This window comes from Gavia stellata, chromosome 29 (genome assembly GCF_030936135.1).
Source record: "Gavia stellata isolate bGavSte3 chromosome 29, bGavSte3.hap2, whole genome shotgun sequence".
NCBI classification, from domain to species: Eukaryota; Metazoa; Chordata; class Aves; order Gaviiformes; family Gaviidae; genus Gavia; species Gavia stellata.
Genome location: NC_082622.1, coordinates 7,138,433 through 7,161,466, shown reverse-complemented (window position 1 = coordinate 7,161,466; position 23,034 = coordinate 7,138,433). Strand labels below are relative to the sequence as shown.

The 23,034-nt window shown below is 47.6% G+C and overlaps 1 protein-coding gene across 1 annotated transcript in view; it reads right to left on the bottom strand.

Annotated features, from left to right (window-relative positions):
- Positions 1-8,734: 8,734 nt before the first annotated feature.
- Positions 8,735-23,034, bottom strand: part of HIVEP3 (HIVEP zinc finger 3) — a 66,561-nt gene continuing 52,261 nt past the window's right edge. The window contains exons 4-6 of the mRNA XM_059830795.1: positions 21,065-21,163; positions 12,495-13,555; positions 8,735-9,628 (exon numbers count right to left, since the gene is read on the bottom strand). Of these exons, the coding sequence (XP_059686778.1) occupies positions 8,735-9,628; positions 12,495-13,555; positions 21,065-21,163 (2,054 nt within the window). The remainder of the gene's footprint in view (positions 9,629-12,494; positions 13,556-21,064; positions 21,164-23,034) is intronic.

Sequence of the window (23,034 nt, the reverse complement as noted above, 5' to 3'; positions counted from 1 at the left end):
CGCCCTCCTTACTGGCCCTCAGTCTCTCTTCCCAGCTCTTTTCCAGCAAGCCCTGCCAGCTCCACCCCTCGGGAACATGCGCGGCTCTTTGCACTGATGCTAATGTGGAAAAGCAAAACCAGAAACCAACCAAAAACTTGCTTGCAGGGCTAATCTTGGTGTGGACAGTTGCCTATGCCCACCTCCACCCCGTCTTGGCTTCAGTCCTGCTCCATCTCCCTGGAGGCATTACTTCATGCCAGTCCTTTCCCCTCTGTTACTCCTCCCGCGCCAGCAGCTCCCTTTGGTGCAGCTCTGTGCAAGACTGTGGAGTGACTGAAAGTGGGTAATCTGATTTTTTGTTAAAGCCATCCTGCTCTCTCTCTACACAAGCTCATCAGCTCTCCCCAGTAGCGATGCTGGGCCACATCTTCCAACACAGTGCAGGTAAAACCCACCCCTCGGCTGGGTAATCTGGCTCCTTCTTCAGCCAGGAGCCCTACGAGAGGTCAAGGAGTGAAGATGCCTGAAGGTGCTTTTATGCCTGTGATGCACATAAAGGCCTGGTTATAACAGGAATTAATCTTTCCAGGTTCTCAAGTCAAGCTCCCAAGCTGCTGGGAGGCTGAGGCTGAACCTTCGGAGGAGGAAAGACCATTTCACCATGGGACTCAGGTATTGCAAAAGAACAGCCGAAATTTCAGGCTGCCAGAGAGAGGCACTGGTTTGAACCTCCTACAGCATTGTCACAACCTTCCCCCCTTGGCACGGCGATTGGTAACTGCGTTTCCCGGGGGGAACCAGCCTGTAACATCAGCCAAAGGATTCTTAGTATTTTGATACTACGTTTGGCTTCCCAGGGGAGGAAATGTCTGGTCTCTGTGTCTAGAAAACAAAGACTTTTTAGGGGGAAGGGATTTCTTGGGACACCTGATTAATTGGAGCCACTCTGGAGATTCATGTAAACCAAATTGGTTCCAGGTTTGGGAGATTAGCGGGGTTTAGCTGCAGCGTTCTCCAGACAGCTCTGGCTGCTTTTAAAGCGTCTCTGTTTTTAAGCATTGGAGAAACTATTTTTTAAAAAGGAAAAATCATTCCTCCATTCAGTGGCTAAAGCACACACTGGAGGGGCTGGCAGCGTATCTGGAACAAACGTCACCATTCCGCGGCCTCCAGCCAATACTCTGTGCCTTCAACCACCGTAAAGGAAAATACAAGGTGTTATTAGTGTAGTAAAGCACCCAATCTTCCCCAAGCCCTGGCTCTCACACATCTCCCTAGGCCCACAGAGGCTCTTTGGATGCACAGACCAAAATGCTAGATCCACTTCTACTGCACCCAGCAGACCTTCAGAGCAGGGACAACAGCAAGAGCAGGAACGCCCTGGAGCAGAGGGATGCAGAGCATAGCACCCACCACCCAAAGCTTTCTAAGCCTTTACAACGTGGGAGAACCCCTGGGGAGATGTCACCCAAAGCTGGGCATCTTTAGGCCTTGCTGTTACACATGCTTTAACCACTGGACTTTTCTCATAGCCTTACGAGGAGGCCATGATTGCTGTCTGCAGCTGGGGAAACTGAGGCATGGAGCAGGGACCTGCTTCCCCAGCTGAGTGCTGGGGACGGGTACACTCTTTCTTCATGAGTGATGAATAAATGAAAGAGCAGTAATCGCTGCAAAGCCATCCAGCTCTCAGAGGGGAGGAAGGTAGAGGTTCACAACTGCCACCAACACCTCTCCCTCCTCTTCATGCAGAAATGCATCTTTTGTGAGACTAAACGGAGACCAGATGAGCTTCCCCACCCCTTCCCTCATCTCTCATCTAACACAGCCACCGTGCTCCGAAACCAGTGCCGGAGGAGCCAGATATTCGGGCTATGGGCTCTGATGTTTGGACCAGGAGCAGCTGGTTCTGCTGGCTGATGCAGCCCCAGCTGCATGGTCACAGGTAGAAATCAGATAGAGATTTCCTTCCTTGGCCTGTTTTGCAAAGCCTCCCTCTACCAGCCCCCCTGCATTAGTCTCTGAACTTGCCTGCAAATGCCCATCAAAGGCTGGTCAGACCGCTGAAGGCGATGGGGTGAAGATGAGCAGGCGGGAAGTTGCCCAGAAGGGTTTACTGAGGCATAAAGGGAACGGCTGGGCTGAAGGCAGCTTGCTTCCTTGCAAGGACAATTAGCAGGGGGAAATTACAAGCTTTTCTTCTTTTTTTTCCCCCTAATGCTCATTTCAGGAGCAGCGCTGGCGGTGGACCAGCCTCAGGCAGGTCTGGCTCCTGAGATGTGACGCTTGCTGCACCGAAACTTGCATCAGCTGGAAAGCGTGGTCTGAAAGGTTGGGGTTCACAGGGGTGCTGGGTTGCAGCAAGCCCCCGAGCTGCTCCCTGCAGGCAGGGTGAATGGGCAAAGGAGGACAGGGAGGGGAGCAGATTCTCTCCCTGCTCCAAAATACCCTCTTTAGGGTTGCTTTCCCCCAGCTGGTCCTGTGGCGTGGATGCCCCAGGCAGCGGGGCAGGCAGCACCCCGCACTCCGGCACGCTGACGGGGCAGAGGAGGGAGCACCGCTGGGGCTTGCGAAGCCTCTCCTGATCTCCCTGGCCAAGAGCTGGGGTTGGAGCGCAGCCTCTCTGGATCAGGCCCTCGATGTGTTTAACTGGGCGAGGACACAGTGGGGAGAAACACCCAGAGGTGCCCGGGAGGGGGAAGGATGGTCTGGAGGGACGCGACAAGGAGGGAGTGAGGAAAGCAGCCCTCTCGGCTCGCTGGCAGGGCACGCTGCTTGCCCTGGCAGCAGAAAGCCCAGCAAGACCCCCATGGCATATATGGACACCACAGGATGCTATGCAGCACCCCAAGTTTTGGGGAATCCAGCAAGGAAGGACACCTCCTAAAAAATCAAGCCCAGGGATGCTTCCTGCAGGTGGTCTCTCATCAGTGCACTGAATTCAGCCCGGCCTCTGCAGAGCCCCATCAGAGCATCCACCATGTCACTTCGCTTCACTACAAGCACTGCAAGGAGGAAATATGGAAAAAAACATAGCCGTGGCATTTGTTGCGGCAGCACTTCACGTGCAACTGGGGTGTTTTCAGCAGCGATTGCTTGGGAGGGGTGGCTGCAACTTAACACTGGTTTATCCGAATTTGCCTCCATCATTTTACAACCCAGGTCCCTGACTGTGCTAAATAAATGAAAATTAAAGACTGCCAGTCATGCAAGTAGTAATATGTTGGGACTTTAAAATTTATTCCAACATGCTATTTTTTTAAAAATACGCTCAGATTGAGCAGACAATCTGAGCTGTAGTAAAGGCAATATTATACTTGTAAAAACTTCTCATTCACAGTACAGATGTCATTTACAATAAGGGTCACAAACATCAAATACTGAGTATTTTTTCTTCTTCTTTTTGTTTTTTGTTTTGTTTCATTTTTTTGTGGTTTTTTGTTTTGTTTTTTCTTTTACATCAGACTGTGCTTTTACCTGCATTTTTTTTTGCACTGATATAACCATACAGACATTGCAAGATGCAAGTGTAGAAACTGGAGTTAAAATAAAATTACAGGCAAAACTACCAAATTACATTGTACGCTGTACATATTTACAGTACCTTTTTTGGAATGTATTGCCATTTTAAGAACATATAGAAACTTTCTACAGACTATTCCACTTACAGAATACATACACCTTTTAGAAAAAAAGGCAAATATTTATCTTACATGAGACCATGTATATTAAATTTGCGTACACATTATTATTATTATTATTATTTTTTACATTACATTTACTAAAGTGATCGTAAGTGCCATCATATCTCAGTAATGAAAACAGATTGGTTTTATGCCATCAGGACTGATTTTTTTAATTTTTTTTTTATTTTTTGTAAATAATTTACAGTATGGTTTTATTTGTAAATACTGTGCAATAGATGGAAATACTAAAAAAAAAAGAAAAGCACATAATGAAACCAAGTCAGCAAATGAAAAGCTATTGCAAGAACAGCAGAAAAGGGCTAGATCAAATTGTCCAGGATTTTGCATGAAAATTGGAATAATTTTAATGACTTCTGCGTGACCAAGTATATTGCTTGTCCAGGTGCTGTTTCTGTGGATTTAAAAAAAAAAACCAGGGAAAAGTGACAGCTGGCTTAGGAGAAAGCCAACTCTTCTGCAGATTTTTTGGTGGAGATGAAAAAAAGCGACGGGAGGTGGCCAGTTGCGCCTGACATCGCTCCGACGGAGCTGATGGTCAACGACTGGAAGGGTGCTTGGACGCTTTTCTCTGGCTGCCTGCAGGCAGGCACCACCGGCTCTGCCTGCCGCCATCTCCCGCCGCGGGCAGCTCCAGGGCTCGGCAGGCGAGCAGGCAGCGGGATCGGCCCAGCACTCGCAGCAAACCCCAGCGGCTTTGACGGGGCTCGAGGGAGCGCAGGGTTTGGGACCAGCTGGTGGCTTTTATCAGCGAGTCCGAGCACTGGCCAAGAAGTGCAACTTTATAGACACCAGGGTTGAAAATGTCACCCCTTAGGAGCAGGTGATGAAATACATTTCCCAGTCATAAGCTGTAATGTCACAGCTACTTCATCATTACTTTTAAGAGTTTCCTGCTGCAGTTCCTGGGTATCCAGCCAACAACCTGTGAATAATTAGAGCTGACAGAGATCTGCTTCAAGGCGCAGGGGCGTTTTGGGGAGCCAACTGCCCTCCTCTCCTCCTCCCATGGTCTGCTCAGTCCTGCAAGACACCAAGCTCTGTAACCTTGATAAAAGCAGCTAAATTCATGCTTAAGCACAAAGAAACTCCAGAAATGCTTAAGCTTAAGCCAACGTACAAGTGCTTTATTAGCTCTGGATATAATGCTTGGTACTTAACATGACTGCTTCAAGGAGTTATTTAAGAGCATGGGCCAAGTCCTCCGTGCAGAACGATCTCTTGGATGCCCGAGCATCTGTTTGCCATTGAGTACCTGCATTCATGGGAGCTACACAAACAGCTTACCAGGGAAGGAAATATCAGAGTAGGGTTTTGGCTGATTAACCAGCTATATAACAAAGAGGAGCAGACAGTCTCTGGAGGCCACGTGCCTTCATGGACTACAAATTCAAGAACCTCTGCCATAAGAAAAGCAGGAGATTTTACTTCCACCTGCCGATGAAAAGGAAGGGCTGGGCTTTGGTTTTTAATTTGCCTATTTGCATTATTAATACATTCTCTTGCAAATAATACTGCTAACTGCTCTGCAAAGCATCTGTAACGATACAAACTTGGCCACCCCTGCAGCCCTTGTGGAAGGTAAATCAGGATTTATCACCCCTATTTTGCAGACAGAACAGACACCCAGAGTGATATTAAAAGCTGTGGCTTGCAAACAGCTTTCACCAAGTCTGACACAGGGAAGCCAACGGGTGCTCCAGATAGGAAAGACAGCCACCAGTGATGGCTGGGTCTTCAGCCCCGCCGTAAATAACGCGCAACTCTACGAAAATCGGCGGAGCTGCATTGCTGTGCTCCTCGGCTGAGTATGAGGCAGAGGGGAGATACGATTTGCACAAGGTCACGCTATGATTTCACATCAGGGCTGGGGCAGCCCCTCGGGGACGCGCGCCCTGCCCGCAGACGGAGATGCTGGTGCCGGCACGGAGGAGGACACCCTTCCCCCGGAGCTCTGAGCTGTCAGTGTGATAATTAGCCCTTAAAGATAATTTTTTTTTTTTTGTGATCCTTTTTGCCTATCCAATAGGCCATATTGCGCCCGTTAGGTATAACATGAAGCACCATTTCACCCCAGCCAGAGCCTCCCCCGCCGTGCCCGCAGCAGCTCCGCTGAGAAGCTGAACCGGGTGGAGACTCAGCACAGCCTTGGGGTTTTTTTTTCCCATCTCCTGAGTATTCAGCAGACCCTGCATGCACCTGCTCCACGGCTGCCAGGTGATGGGTATGGGATCCAAGCAGGGATGACCCGGGGAGCACCTCACTGCTGCAAGGCCCTTTCCCAAACTCCTCTCCCAGCTTTTTTTTTGGCCACAGGCAAAGGCATCCGGATGGTCGCACACACCGCTGCCCCACGCAGCGCCGGCTGCCAGCCCAGATGCTCTGCAGCCGAGATGCAGAAAGCTTCAACTCATCTTGAACTGCTGGAAAAGCTTTAAAAAGTAATAATAATAATAGTAAAAAAATAAACCACAACAAGAAAAGCAAGAAACCAATGTAATGAGGGACGTCTGGGTTTTGTTGGGCTTTTTTTTTCCTCTGTCCAGAAATGACAAAGGGATAAAAAAAACCCCATGCAAAGTATCAATAGGTCAAGGATTAAAATCCAGTTACAGAAAGAAGCTGAGCAAATTTGATCTAGCCCAAAGCTCATGTCAAATGCACCTAACAGAACCAGGACACTGAGTGCACAACTGCTGCATTATTTTTCTCTATGTACAATTTCTATATATATATATATATATAAAATTTAAATACAAAAAGCTACCTTGGAATAATGTTAAGAGTGTGACAAGGGCAAGGGAGGGAAAAGTGGCAGAAGCCAGGAAAGTCGAAACCATCTCTAGATTTGCTGGATGGTTTCCAGGGATGCTCACACCGACCCTGGCTGAGCAGTCCACTCTGAGTCATCTCGACATTAAACACCCGCTTAAAACCTGAGTAGGATTCAAGGCGGTGCTTAAGCGTTTCAGTGAACGGAGTTGCTATGCTGAACTGAACTCCCAGCTCCTGCTCCTGCCATGGGATCTGGCCGGGTTTGAAAGCAGGACCAGCTTCCAGGCTTGTGGCCAAGATGGGGAGATGGGAAAAAGGGAAACTTGATAAAAGTGCTAATTAAGGTATAAATGGGTTCTGGACGTTGTTTTGGTCAGTGTCACAGCCTTAATGTTATTTCCATGATATCTTCTTTTATACTTAATTCCCTTTACAAGAAAAGCAAAAAAAGTCGTCACAGAAGATTATTAAAAAATTTATATTATTTGCCCGTGAAACGGGAACAGTTCATAGCTCATCAAGTCTGGCAAGGAAATATGTTCTCATTCAGGGTTTTATTTGATTTCTTTTAATTTTTTTTCTTTTTTTTTTTTTTATAAAAAAGTGTATTACGTACCCGATAAACTGGAACAGCTCTGAAAGAAGAAAGAACTGGTCCACTGGTTAAATATTTATACCTTTTTTTTTTGTTGTTAAAATAAAAAAAAAGAGGTTTGTACAGATTCCATAGACCAGAAACCCCTCTGAAGTTGTAAAGAGCCTGCTGTCTGCTAGGGCAAACATGTCTCGGACATTTGTATTTTAAAAAGTGTGTTAACGTGACAGAGAGGAATGGCTCCATCAGGTCTCTCTGTATTTGGTATCATATCTATTGGCAGTAGAAGCCATTGCTCCGCTATGGATGGTCATAGTTAAAAATTTGCTCTGGAAAAAGTTACTGTGCATGCATAACAAGCTGATTGCAAATATTAACCACTCAGCATCATAACCTTTTTCTTCCAAAACACAAAAAAAGGGCCCATCTGCCCAATAAGGGCTATGTTTGTGACGTTCTGCTTAAATAAATAAATAAAATTAAAATAAGACACAGACTCACTCATGAGTTACGGAGCCGCAGCCGTGCAAATGAGCAGAGCACAAACTACTCCTGCATCCCCAGAGCTCAACGAAGCCAAACCAGCCAGGACCGAGCGGGGATGGGATGGAGGGAGCTTGTCCGCAACTAAAAAATTACGGAGGAAAAATGGTTGCAAGGCTGGGTTTACTTCCACTTTTAAACCAAGGGAGGGTGTTTACAGAGGGCTTCCAAACCCCAGAAAAGAGGGGCTCTCAGGCACAAGCATGACTTTGCAGGGGCGATGCGGGGGGCATCGCAGAGCGGCCGTACGTGTGGGGAGCAGGCAGGGGATGGAAGGATTAAAGCAAGCAGGAGGCCGGCTTGTCCAGCGAGAGACACCATTCCTGGCACTGGGTCTACATTTGATACATTCCTACGTTCTTGCAGTTAAATCTTTGAAGAAGAACCCTTTTTTTGTCCCTTTTTAGAAAAGTGCTTTAATGTGTTCTGCAGGAGGGAGGGATGCTCAAGATTCAGTTTTTCTTTTGAGTGACAATTTCTCTCGCTGGGAACAGACCTCCCCCTACTCAAGGAAGTGCTAGTTTCATTTACAAGTTCAGGGTAAACACGTTTTTCAAATGTAAAGCAGTCTCAGCTGTTTAAAGCACAACCATAGGCAATCAGAGGGATGCGAGAAAAAAAAAAAAACAAGCACTGTGGGAGAATTAAATAAAGCATGTAATAAATACGAATCATAAACTTCTGTACACAGGAGCAAGGGTTTGTTTTTTTTTTTTTTAATCATTTAATCAATATAAAAAAGTTTTTCTGTTTTGTTTTTGTTTTTCAGTGCATCTTCTTCCTCTTAAAATGCTTAACCCTTTCCTTTCTGCATCTCTCAGGCCCATAATTACGCACACCTAAATGGCAAAAAAGACAAGGTCTAACAAACCCCTTTCCAAAAAACTCTAAAAAAATATTCACAGCCTCAAACATTTTTGTACATTTCAAGCAACAAAAGGTATAGAAAAAGGCACAAGTAACTGCATACATGTGGAGATAATACCAGACTGGGACAAAGAAAACCAGGAATCTTCCATGGGTTTGGTCATTCACTAGAGTGCTTCTTATAGCGATGATTATACTAAAGGAATAGTGTTGAAAATGTCTGTTGATTTTACATAGGAAGCCTAAAGGTGGAACAGATGGTGGAGGCTTAAGTACTTCCCGCATTTTCATCCACCTTTTTTTGAGTTTGACCTAAATCTGCGTGCTCTAGGTGTGGACTGCTCTTCCTGGAGGTTCCCCCTTGGCGACTGGGCTCTCCGGAGAAGTTTCTCCTCCGGACGGAGAACGGCTGGGCGTGTGAATGGCTCGATGAGGGCTCTGAGAGGCAGCCAGTGCTGCTGCTTCGGTCCGACGGCTGGGAGGGTTGATCTGAGATGAAAGTGCAGGATGATTCAAAAGAAGTGCTCGAGCTGCCAGATTGCTTCTTGCCCGTTTTTTTGAAGGGTTTTTCCCCGCTTATCGAAGGCTTTGGAGAGTGCTCGTCGGTTGTGCTGGGGCTGGCTGGGGATGCCGAGCAGCCTGCCTGCTCCGCGTGGCTAGACTCAGCAAACATTTTTACCCTGTATTCCTCCTGGTCTGTCTTTTGCTGAAGCTCACTAGTCCTCATTTTCTCTTCTAAGTAACCACTGCTCGTAAGCTCTGGGGACAGTGTGTATTTAGAAACCTTTGCAACCGGGGAGACGGATGCCGACGACGGCTCCCGCGGGACCTGAGGTTCCTCGTCCCTCTTGGGAGCCCGGCTGAACTCCGTGAAGCCACTGCTGCCAGAGGCAAAGTATCCCGCTTGCAGGGACACAACTGAACTGGGCACCAAGCTGGGATGGGTGCTGGGCCTCGCCTGGACCATCTGGATGCCCCCAATGGGAATCATAGGATATGGGGTCCTCGTGAGCTGCTGCGAATGCAACGGAAGATGGCTGAAGACATTCTCCTCCCCTCGGCTGGGAGTGTGGACATGTATTTCATGAGGTGCCTGCAAGGGTCTGGAGCAGATGGGCTGCGTGATGCCAGGTGAGCATGTTGGGCTTCGTGGTTCTATCTTCTGCACCAGAGAGGGGAAAAAAATAGCTGAATCAGTGCAATGTACAGGTTACAGCATTAGCATCATGAACGCCCACTATAAGGATTGGGTTTGTTAATGTTTTACTCTAATTTGAGGGAGATCAATCACCCAAGGAAGATTTGGAGCCCCAAACCTTTAAGGTAAGGAGCAGCACAACGCACAGCATTTGCCTTCTGGGTACAAATATGCCCACGGTCTGTTTGGGCACAGATCCAGGGCTTTGGTTCAGGCTTGGATCATTATAGAGTCATAGAATAGTTGGGGTTGGAAGGGACCTTTAGAGGTCATCTAGTCCAACCCTCCTGCAATAAGCAGAGACATCCTCCACTAGATCAGGTTGACCAGAGCCCCGTCCAACTCGACCCTGAATGTTTCCAGGGATGGGGCATCTACCACCTATCTGGGCAACCTGTTCTGGTGTTTCACCACCCTCATTGTAAAAAATTTCTTCCTTATATCTAGTCTAAATCTACCCTCTTTTACGTTAAAACCATTACCCCTTGTCCTATTATCAGAGTTGCCTCTGAAACCCCAGCAGAAGATGCCAGCATTTCCTGCCATCCAAGACGCTTTGGATTCCTTTCGGTACCTGGGGTTTCTGAGAGCCCAAAATAATGTTATTTATTTTTACTGTACTTTCTTAAAGCAGGATTACATTCTTACAGCTGCTAATTGCAAGGATGTTTTGGATCGAGTGAGACATAGCATTAACTCTGACAAAGCACACCCATCAGTGTGGTCCCCACCACCACCCTCATGGTGTGGTCTGTAGAAATCAAGGGTTAAGACCCTACCATTTTACCTTTTCCTCTTTCTGTCTCGGTGCTTCACATAGTTTTCTAATGTACATCATGGAGAGATATGTGGCTAAACAGAAATGGATTAATTAGTGATAAGATTACAACTAAACCCCTAAATAGGACTCCCAAGAAGAGGAAGCAACAGAAGCTGAAGTCAACTCTACATTAAGATGGGGTTAGCTATAAAATTTGAGGATTCACTGGAGGGCATATTTCTTTGTAGGATTATGGAGAATTGCCTGACCCTGAGAGCTGGATCTCTATGAAGAGGTGACAGAGGAAAGCAGCAAAAGAGAACAGAAGAGAGAGAAAGCAAGAGCCGCTGAAGATAGTGTATACTTGGTCAGCAGTTACAAGCCCAAGCACTTGCTAAATTTCACTTATCCACATGAAGTCTTGGCAGAGTCACTGTAAGGATGCTGGGAAATCCCCAAACAAATCATCTCAATGGTGCAACAGCCACCAGAAGGAGAGACTACCTACTGCGAGAGCCAGTGGGAAGAGAGATGGTCACAGTCAGGCCTGATGCACAGACTTGGCAGAAAGCCTTACACTGAAGCTAAGCTATAATCATCTCCAAGATTCTAAGCAATGCATAGGGCACCAGTTTTGAGCACAGAGCTCCGTTTGGGATCTGATAAAGCCACCTCTGATCTTTCTGTCTCTTGTAGCCTTACCAGGAACGCAATTTTGCAACAAAAGCCCAGCTGTCCATCTGGCTAATAAATAGAAAGTTTCCTGTTCAGGTCTTTATTGTTGCTTTGGAGTCATATGAGAAAAGCAACAGTGGTGACTTTGGGTGCATAAAAGGAGCAGGAAAATGGAGCAAAAAGGTATGTGTGTGAGAGCGCAAGTTAAAAGGTATGAATAGGCAGATAAGCAGGGTTAGACAATATTGTCTCCTACTGTGGACTAGCAAGCTTAGGAGACTTGCTACAAGTAGTGGCAGCGGGCAGTTTTCCTGACAGAGATGCTTTAGAGTCGAAGCACCGGGGTTTCAACAGCCCTGAGATTCACCACAAGTTAATTGAGAGGAAAGGGAAATAGCATTAAAGCAAGCAAAACTTTGGACCTAAACCAAAGGATAGTCTCTGAGAACATAAGACAAATGCTTATAGTGGAAAGCAGAAGGAAGGCAGCGCCAAAAGATGGTACATTATCATAGACATGGAAGAAACGCACACTGGGCAGCGTGGCTTTTTGGGAGAAGACCTGGGTCAGCATCTGCCGTGACAGGTTCTCCAGGGGTTGTATAAAGGCCTCTCCCTTCCCAGTGCAGTCCAAAAGGGCTTGAGTCTCTCCTCACACCAGTTTCAGAGCAGAGTAACTCCAGCAACTGAATCTTAGGTTCATCAGCATAAATTACAGGAGCGCCAGGCACTTCAGTAGAAATGGGAAACGTTCCACCAAACCTGACGTCTAATTTGCCTGTAGCAGTGGGAGGAACATGCGATTTTCCTTTACCCATAGGATTTGATATGTCCAGCAGAGAGATTAAATAATTTTCTGGACCCAGTGGGAAACACCTCTCTGTGCTGAAGAAAGAAGCGAGATGAAATCAGAGATGTCCAAACAACATTTCTCAGCAGTTAATCTAATAGAGTTGCCTGTGTATGTACGTAGCTCAGGAGTCAGCAACAGAGTGCAATGGCTAGTTCAGATCTGGTTCAGATCACTGACCAGTGAAAAATGGTCACAGCTTCACCCCCGCTGGTGAAATCTCAGAAATGGGTATGAATTCCCAGGAAAAAAGCCTTTTATAAACAACTAGTCATTATTAAGCCGTCATCCTTACTGCTTGTCTCAGGAGGAGACTGATTGGGTCAGGAGTATAAATAATCCCTTGGAGAAGGGACAACTTTATTTCTCTTCAGCTGAGATGGGCAGGACCAAAATGGGTGCAACACCCATTGCCGTCCACTGCTACTTTTCTCTGGGTTACCTGTGACACAGGTCACTGTGTGCTTCTGCATTGCAACCCTCACTAAAAAACATATCAAAGAGCATACTGCAGGGACTAGAAAGCAAGAGCAACTTGAACTTACCAGCTTGGACTCGTAGAGCTGTACGTTTTTGCCAAAAAACCTGTGAGGTAGAGGCATCGAAGATAATATCCCATGCTGGGCTTGATATGAGCTTTGAACTTTGTCATCTGCTGCTGATTTGCTAGTACCAGGCAAGTCCTCTTTCCCGGGGGATGGATACCTAGGCGACTCTGAGCAGCCTGGAGACAAGACTTTCTTCAGCGATAAATATCTGACTGATGACATCTCTCTGCTCGGAGAAGAGTGCCTCACAGGGGAGACTTCTCCTTCTGGTGGAAGGTATGTTCTTGGGGACAGCTCTCTTCTGGGGGAAAGATGCCTGCTGGGCGACAGCTCAAGTCTTGGTGACACACATCTCAGTGGTGATGCCTCCCTCCTGGGAGAGACGCGCTGGCAAGGAGACAACCCTCTCCCTGGAGACAGGCACCTTAGAGAAGACAGTTCTCCAGTTGGTGAAAACCGTTTCGGTGAAGTTTCATTTTTGGTTAATAGGTGCTTCCTCGCTAGCATTGGTCTGCTGCTGCCACCACCTCTGCCAGAGTCCTGGCTTGGAGACCACCTTTTTCTTGGGGATGTGTCTTTTGAGGTTGACAGGTCCATAACTAAGGACATCTGTGGCCTTGTGACAGACTCTCTTTCAGCAGAAGCCAATTGTTCGGTGGAGGTCAAAGCTGGTCTGTGGAGACTCAAGAAGCTATGGCACACAGCAATGTCACTGCTGTCGGCTGACCACTTTGTTTCCAGCCCTGAGGAGGAGGTCTGCTGGCCTTCACCTACTTTCTGGCTGCTGGAAATAGTTTCTTGGGCTAGGGACAATGCTATTTCAGTGCCTTCCTCTTGAGAAGATGGAGAACCACCTGAAGAGTGCATCAGGAGGGTGGTGTGTTTGCCTTCTGGCAACTTTAAAGGTGGCTCATCTTGGCTTTCCTCTTCCTCCTCATCTTCTTCATCTTCATTATCATCATCATCGTCAGATTCCTCTAGGTCTGAAAACTGGTGTTCCTCAATTGGCTCAGATCCCTCCCGCCCCTCAGAGTCCTGGAATAGGTCTTCACTGGTTCCTGAAGGGATGGGCAAACACAAAACAGAGAGTGTAAAACACACATACAGGGACTATTTTTGTGCTAAATCTACTCAAAAGTTCTATGGCATCAAAAGGAGAGAGGATCTGGCTGTTTCCCAGATCTGATCATCTCGTGCTTTGAAGCCTGCAGTCTTGCCCTCTGTGCCAATTCCACTCCTGATGATCCCAGTAGATCCCAGTGAATCCCACGATTGGGACTTCCCGCTCTACGCTAATTTTGGTTCCAGCCATTGCTCTGTCAACACATGCAGACATCAGTCCCTGCTTCTGCTGTACACCTTCACACACCCTGCCTGCCTCTCTCTAAAAATGCAAAAAAGGCCCTTAATAGATGAGGAGAACAGCATCACTATTATCCTTTGGTGGGCTTTTTATGACTATTTGTTGCAATGGTGACTACAAAATATCTACAGCTGCCAAAGTACGGGAAAGTTGTTGGGATGACTGCTCCCATCCTCCACATTTTGGGGCTTTTCCTGCCTAGATTACGTGACAGTTAAACATTGGCAAGACAGGACTTTTATTAAAAAGCAAACAATAGGGTTGAAAGAACCTCTGTGGATTTTCCCTTATTTTGATAAATTCTAGCTATGTTGCAGATGCTTCTTTGCAGCAGAGGTTTTTGCTGTCTGTCTGGGAGGCCTTGCACAGGCTTTGTTAATAAGAGCTTGTAAACAGTGAAGAGTATACAAAGAGCAAATTCTAAGGGATTTGAAATGTATCTGCAGCTAAAAATACAGCATCTCTCTTCTACTTTAAGGGCCAGCAGAAGCTTTCTGAGATCAGTACCAAGCTTCCAAGCAGATCGCTGCTGGCTCACCTGCTGCTCTGCACTGCACTGAGAGAAATCTGCACTTCCCCACGCCAGATGTGCAGCTATCCTGGCAGAAATGCACGCTCAGCCTGAAGAGGTCCATCGGGAACAGCCACTGGATGTCACTGTAGCTCAAAAAAATTACACCATCAGGAGGCTTTCCTGCAAGTCCCCACTGCTCTGGAGGGGCTAATAAAATACCCGTTTCTCAAAACTTTGTGCCAAGCACCAAGACGATGGGTGCAGAGCTGCCGGGACACGCTTGGTCCCTGGCTTTGGAAGGAGAGTGACTGGATGCTCCTTTGACACCTGCGTGAAGCTGGCTAGCTAATTGCATCACTACTGGCCTCTTTTCCCTGTCAGTTCAGCCTAGGGCACTGTTTCTCCTCTGATGAACACTGAAATTGTTTTCCATTTAGAGCTGACATCTGTCAGCAGGACAAGCCAGCGGGGAAATTAAATGGAGCTAACACTGAGGCTGGACCACACCTGCCTGCAGCAGGCAGGGTGGTTTTCAGAAGGGGACACGGACACACAGTGAGAAGTCACTGTGATCTATGGATAAAAAGTCTAATTTTGTTTAATTTGAATAACAGGGCCTTACTAGCAAATGCTCATTAAGTATTTGGCATTACCAGTGAAATAAGACATGTATTTTACCGCAGCTGATTATCCATCCAAGAGTCAGCCTGAAATGCATCTCATTTGCTCCCCATCCTGTTTCAAAAGAGTCTGTTAACTAGTCCATAAAGCGAGACCTACTGCAGAACTCATACAGCATCGCGTCAGAGTCAGCAGCTCTCCACCAAGAGGCTGACTTGCATTGTGAAATGCTTGTATAATGATGGTGTTTGCTGGACTCAGGATCCAGTGAAGGGTTGTTTGCAAACTCCCAAAGGAACTGAGCTCAGAACAAATATTATTCCAAACGACCAGTTCTCCCAGCTGTAGGGTGAACTGTGCATATTTCTTGCTTGGAAAAGGAATGCCTTTCACTAGCAGAGCTATGAGCTGGTCCCTGTCTCTGATTTCGGGGTTTGACATCTATGGGCTTTGGGATGGACAGGCAGCTATAGCCTCAGCCTCCACTGCGTGGCTTTGAGAGCCTGGTGCTGTGTGGTCTCCTTTTTTGGCCCCACTCACACAATGGACAGGCGCTGGCCAGGACAGAGAGCAAGGTCAGACATACGGAGCGAGGGAAACGTGAAGCCAGCTCCTCACTGGGGAGTTGCTTGCATTTGCCACCAAGGGAAACATTTCAGTGAGTCCTGGGACAGCCCAAAGGGAATTTGCTTTGGTCTCCTACCACGCTCCTTGCAGGCAGAAGGAGAGCTCAGACCTGAGCCCTGGCTTCCTGCAACTGAAATGCATTTTGCTGAGCTAATGGGCAGAGAAAGGACAAGTCAGGAGAAGACAGAGAGGGAGGGAGAGATGGAGGAAGGAAGGGGAGAGGGAGCTAGTGAAAATGTGCCCCGTCGATGGCTTTGTCTGAGGGTTAAACGTCTGTTTTTCTAAGGTTATTCTACCAAACTGGTGCAATCACACCAAGCAAAAACAGTGCAGGAGTGAAGAATTGTACTCCAATCTCCTTTTATAGTAACACCCCTTACTTTGTCCTGCCCCTTAAATAGAAATAAAAACAATCATCAAGTGAAATACAACTCTAGTTTAAAATAATCCAGGGAGTTTTAGGAACTGCTGCTCCCTCCCCGCCTGCCCCCAAAGGAAAGCACGGCAATCTTCCTGCACTGGTTTGTGTCACATGGAAATAGTCATCTTCTTTTTTCTTTAATTAATATAGTCCTTGCTAGGCTCTGTTCTGAGCCTCCTGGCAAAGGAGAGAGAAGACACTCTCTGGTTACACAGGGGAAGGCTCTTTGCAATCCATTACTCTGAGAACAGGGGATGCGGGATACAGCTGTGATCTCTGATTTCTCATGCACCTTTCTGCCATTTTTACATTATTTTCTCATCCATCCAAATAGCCCCAACCATTGCAGTACAAAATACAATTTTCTGACCATCTTCTTGGCTGCTTTATTTAGTATTTACTTGGCATTTGTGAGCAATGGGCCTCCTTACTCATGAGGCAGAATATTTGAAACTTCAGCAGAAATCCTGTGTTAGCTTTAACCAGGTGAAAAAGAAGCTGGAAGGAAAGAAAGGACACATCCTCCCATACCACACCTTCCCGTTTTCACCTTTCTGCATTCCCTCCTGGCAGACCGTCCCCTTTACACAAACGCAAATGGTCTTCATCAATGGGAGGAAATGGGGACTGTACATTTTTTGTAATTCTAAAATTACATGGATTGCTTGCATAATGCAATAAAGTCCAGACAACGCAACACATTCCAGTGAGCAGCCGCTCAGCCAACAGCAGCAATGGGAGCGGCAGCCCTTCTGAAAGCTAATGGGTTCCTGGCCTCTGCAGTCCAGGTAGGGCCCTTCCTTGCTGGGCTTAGCAGGTGTCCAACCACCATGTGTTCAGCCACAAGCAGTCAGGGACCAATGATTTAATGGTGGCCAAAAAAAAAGTCCCCAGGTGATGGTCCCATCCTTTCCACTGAGTGCTCTCCCAGCTGACCTGGGGATGCAAGGCAGACCTTTCCCAGGCTTTTGTTTAGACCTACCCTTCCCATGAGGCCAAAGGCTGAGACCAGCTCAGCCTCATCACCTGGACGGGCTTTCACATCGCTCGCACAACGCAGCTGAGTGCACTACTCTTAACCCTGTATGAGCCCGGGGATGAATGACTGAAGGAAATCATGAATGAAAGCATTCCCCTGGACTGGTGAAGTGAGCCCTTGCAGTTCTGTCCTCAGAAGCCTGTAATTATGTGTAACATAAATAGGACTTCTGATTTGCAGGTTTTCAAAAGTGACACTCAATTAATATGATTCATTAGTTCTAATTGACTATAATGGAAAGGTTTAAAATAACAGTTGCTCTTTCCAGAGTCATGCAACCAACATTTCAGGAGCCACTTTCCTCTTTCCCTGTCCAGCTTTGATCTGCAGAAGCATCACCGACGGGTGGTGCAACAGCAGGGAGAGATTTCTGCAGACCATCAGCTAATCAATTATTTTAAGGGAGTTCCCGAGCTGAAGGAGTTCTCCAGCAATCCCACACGGGAGCAGCCTCCCTCTACTCACACCACGCCAACACTTTTCCCTTGGGGCGGCTACTGCAAAATTCCTGACTAGGTTTTCTTTTGGCCATGCCCTCCTTTGGAAAGGCCACAGCCAAGCACAGCATGCTTCTGCCTGACCGAAAGGTTGCTCTGAAAAGCTGGAGAAAAGCCAAGAGTTTGAGCTGATCTGAAAGGAAGAAAGCCATCCCTTGAGGCACACTGTCGGCCAGGTCAGACATCCTTAGCTTTGGTTAGATGTTTATTCTGTGTGGCCTGGGAGAGCCCTTTGTCCATCCCTGTACGTGTCAGGAAAGGCACTGTCAAAGGGGGCACGAGTGTCTGGTAATGCCATAGGGCTTTTTCTTTCTCTCATGTCCTCGTCCCTTGACCGCCCAGGTGACTACACCTGGCCTGAACCAGAACCCAAGCCTGAATCACAGAATCACTACAGTTGGAAAAGACCTGTAAGATCATCAAGTCCAAACATCAACCCAACACCACCATGCCCACTAAACCATGTCCCGCAGTGCCATGGCCACTGCACTGGGGGATCACTGAGGTGTGGGACTGGTTAACCAGTGGGATTTCTCAGATATCTCCTACAGGTTCTCTGCTGGCAAGTTGAGACCTGGTCTGTTCAGGTCCAGGACAGCTGCATCAGCCCTCCAAGCCACATTTGTCCCAGAGCAGTGACACAAGCCCTACAGCCCCATCAGATTGCTCTGCATCTGTACCTCTGCACCTCCAAAACAGGATGGCCACATCCAATCTCCTCCTTGGGAATAATCCCAGGGCCATGCTAATTCTGTGCTCAGTATTTTTTTGGAAGTGTGGTAGATGGCCTGAACCACAGATGTCTCGTTGACTGCTCCTGCAGTTTAAGTTGAGACGATGGCGTGCCAGTGCCTGCAAATGTCCTCAGCACTGTTTAATTAAACAGTGTGGAGATATTCCAAGGGTACAGCGCACTGTGGGGGACAGCATTTCTGAGCTTTGATATCCAAAAGCTGAGAATTAAAGCACCTCGGAGGGTCCCAACGGCCAGGGCTGCACGGGCGGCACAGCGTCCCCAGCCCTGCAAACCACCTGCACCGTGAGCTCCCTCTGTGGCACGGAGGGCTGCAGCCTGCATCAGAGCAAACCCCATTCCCACCACGGGCTTGTAGGGAAACACACTCAGTGATTGTTAATTACCTATAAAGCAGGAAGCATGTGACACTGCCCATGTCCCGGGAACCAGCCCCTTTCCCAATAAAGCCTGTGATGGACTTGACCTCAGCAGGGGACCGGGGTGATAAGCACTGTTTGTTGTTCCTGCCGAGTTAACATTCTCTGGCTCTCAGCGCCGTCTCCAGAACTTGCTCAGCTGATGTTCACTTTATAAAAATAACCATGGCGCCATGTGTTTTATGAAGTTCATTTTAACCCATTGTCAAAAAACCCTTTCGGGCTGTGGCAGAATGAATCCCAGGGACGGGGGAATTGGAATTGTATGGGGTGAGAAAAGGGCGGGGGGAAACAGGAAATTAAAAAAAAATGCTAAAGACAGTCACAAGAGCGGCTTTCATACTAGGATTTCTGGGGTGGCAGCCAGGAAGGGTCAATGGTGTCATGACCGGCCTGCAACGCAATACAAACAGAAAACACCGCCCCGCTCTGTGGCACTAAGTGTTTTATCCAGGAATAAACACACTGTGACAGAGACAGACCAGTGCTCCCAGAGCCTCTCTTCCCTCTATAGCTGCTATGTGCCGTGTTTACTCTAAACGCAAACAACCTGCTGAATGCAAATGCAGATGACCCAAAATTTCAGGAGGACTTGAGATCTGCTGCGCCTAAGGCTTCTTCCTCATCATTGCTGCGCCGCGGCTCCAGCCCTGAATACTCAGGGTCTTGCTAAAGGAAACAGAATAACAATCGTAAAAACATCTAACTGTTCCCTGAAGACTCATAACCTAACCCTTCACAGCTGCCGGAGTGCAGCCTCCAATAATTTGGGTAAAAATATCTTTTTCTAGCTCAAACAGCAAAGTATACATGAGACTTCCCCATGTTCCTTCATCTCGCAGCTTGGAGATCTTCCTCACCGTTCCCTCAACATTTCCGATGGAGACAGGAGTGCTTATGTTTATCCCACTCCTGCCTGATGCTGCCCAGCCTCCCAGGAGGAGATCTGCTTCTCAGGATGACTTCAGGGAAATTCAGCTGCAGATACTGTAAACCAGGGCGGAAATTGCTAAATAAGAGAGTCATGCGCCCTTCTCAAAGAACAGACAGACTCCTGAATTTACAGAGCCTGGGACAGACTTTGTGTGTGTGTGTTTGTGCATAAGTAGATGAAAGAAATAAGCAGGTGAGTCCGGGTAAATGTATCTTCTTGTAAAGCACTCAGGATAATGCCATTAAATGTCAAAGCACCATGTTATTTTAGTTTTGCTGGCTCTTTCCTTACTGCGAAATCTTCCAGATCATTTCTGACCCGGGTGATTCCCCTTCATCCTACACATGGAAAAGACCTGGGAGAGTGAGGGATGAGGCAAGCAGCTGCCCCCGCCATGCTGCTCACACCCCAACCTGGTATGCTGAGGTCTCTGGCAGCGCTGCAGGGCCCCGGCTGGGTCTGCCTGCAGAGATGGGAGCGGCTCATGCTTGCGCCAGTCCCCCCAGACACAGCCCAGGTTTGCACTGGAAGTTTGGAGTCCCATGGGATCAGCCAAATACAGTAAGATGGGCAGGTCCCTAGAAGATGATACTTATGGAAAAGTCCTTCTCTGGAGCCCCTTTCAGGAGGAAGGTATCCCCCAAATCATTAACACTCCTGTATTTCAGGAGTGCATCCCCTCTGCAAGAACGTCACCACAGCCTGCACGGGCCCCGCACCGAAGGGCCACCCCCGCGCTCATGCTCAGCACTTCAGCTCCAGTAAAATACGCTGTCAGGTCCTAACCAGGGGGCCAGGACTGATTGTTCTCCTTCACCCACCAGACTGTTCTTGCAGCAGCAAAGTGGGGGTTCACAGCTTCCTGCGATGCATCCTGGGGAGTCTCGCTTTGCTGCTTTGGAGACTCCCTCTACGGACAGTAGAGACCCAGGCTCTTCCAGAGCACATCGGTCAGGCTCCTGAACCCCCTGCTAGAGACACCCCGAAATACCAAGAAGCACCTTCTCACGCCACGGATCCACTATTTATTATTACATATAGAGCCCACATGCAGAGCACTGGGCTGAATGCGGGATGCTCCCGACCTGTCTGTTTACTCCTGCCTCTGTCTGCCGCCAGCCAAAATACTTCAGACATGCACAATCCCCAGGAGGGAGACACGGGCTCACAGACTGTCCCACGGATGCAGTCTCCCAGGATGGCCCCATAACCTACCCTGTGCAAGCAGAAATCCCCCCTTGGGTGCTGGAAGGAGCCTGGGATGAACAAAACTGCTCCACATCTTTGAAAGGATGATCTGCGGAGCACGTCTCCTGCCTGAATGGATACTGCCCTCTCTTAGCAGCAATAGCAGGTTTATAATGTTAAAGGATTTTACCTTCTTCGGCTTCCAGATCCACCAGTGAAGATACCAACACGCCCATCTCCTGACATTTTTTGCTGTGGGCTTTTGACTTCATATGTTTAGTCAGATTCCCTGAAAAGAAGCAGAAAACACATTTTGGTCAATATGGCTCTTTTTTTTTTTTTTCCTTTCTTTTTTTTCTTTTGCAAGCTCAGCAGTAGCAAGTTAATACTTTGGCTCTGAACTGGACAAAGGAGGTCTCTGACTCTCCACAAACCACTATGCCTTGCAAATACCCTGTGACGCAAGGCTAAGTCCTCCCTTTCGTTCCTTTGCTGCTGCACTGGGGTGGAAGAGGAGGTGCTGGCAGGGTTGTGCGACCTTTCAGGTGTTGCGCAACCTGAGAAAACAGTTGGGGTACACATTTGGGTTTGGGGGGAAGAAAAGTCCTGGATTGCTTTCAGCTGTGATGGTGCAGCAAAGAAAAATGGTAGGAAAGTAGGGAAGAGAAACACATAATCTAGCATCACTTCATTCATTTCACATAATTTTGTAGGGAAAAAACCTACAGTCACCCTCTCCCCCCAGCAGGATGGCTCAGATGCTCTGGCATGCACCGAAGTGCCAGGCAAAAGTTCTCAGCTCCCTGGAGCAGGAGTAGTCATGGATACCCGCTGAAGCCCTGTGCACTAGGGTCTGGTAGCACTGAGAAAACCTGCTGAGCACTAACGAGGCTTCCTCGGGGTTGAAATGGAAAGAGCAGCCCCTGCAAAGGGGAGGTGGGGATGTGGGGCCATAGGTTACTGCTCTGAGACAGTGTGATGGGACAACTCGTGGGCATGCCAGCCCCACAGGGCACCTCTCTAATTCTAACTCCCAAATTACAGGCAGGTTAATTAGACAGTTATTAACCCTACTTATATCCAAGGGAAATGCTGAACAAAGGGGAAGCTTTGTTGAGGGAGAAAAGGTAGGTAGGTGGAACAGAGACAAAAATAAAGGGTAAGAGAAATAAAAAATAATATGTCCCATTTTTTCCTTTCCTCTCCCACACCTCTTTATGGGCTGAGCTGATGATGAGAAGAAACCTGGGCCCTTGCTGAAGCTCCAGCAAGGGCTGTTTCATTTCCCAGCACAGCCCAGGAGCTGGCTGAGCACTCCAAATTCACTGCGGCAATATGATGTGCCATCAGCCTTCCTGTTCACTAATACTTGAGAGTAGTGCTGAACACGAGGCTTGTTTTTCTCACCAAAAAAAAAAAAAAAAAATGAGGAAAAAAAAGAATTCTCACACTTTATTGTAACCTTCAGCTGAGGACTGAGGTCTCTCAGCTGGTATCCTGCAGTCCACAGAGTCGCCCGGTCCCTGAGCTGGGTGGGAGTATAGAGGGCCTCTAACCAACCTCTCCTCCTGCTGCTCCAGGTAGTATAAATAAATAAGCAACTATTCATTGGAGCAGAGAATTATCCGTGACGCCCTCACATCTCAGAAGAGTGCCATAACCATCTAGCTACCAAGTTGGTTTCTCTTTAGTCCATGAATTATTTATTTAGCGCATTTTATACAAAATGGAATGGCTCCAAGAGGAAAGACCGAGCGACAAAGGCTGACTATATATCCTTGTGTATCTGGCACCCATCTAGGATGCGGATTCAAAGGATATTTAATAATTTAAATGAGCAAAACAGCTCCAATAAGAGAGATTTATTATTTTTAAACTCCATGCCTAAATACCCTTAGCCCTACGGTTAGGACACTCAGGTATGAGGATAAGGCCAGCTTGGCTCAGGTCCTTGCTCCAAATCAGACCTCTCTTTCTCCACTTCGGACGAGGAATTTTGTTGTGGACCCAAAGACACCCAGTCAGACAAAAGCATGTGTCATGGACACCTCTGGTTCCAGTAAATCACCATTGTTTTAAAGTGAAAAACTGTTTCACCAAAAAGTATCCAACGAGTCCAAGTTGTGGCCTCATGGAACTGGAATTTAATTTTGGACCTAA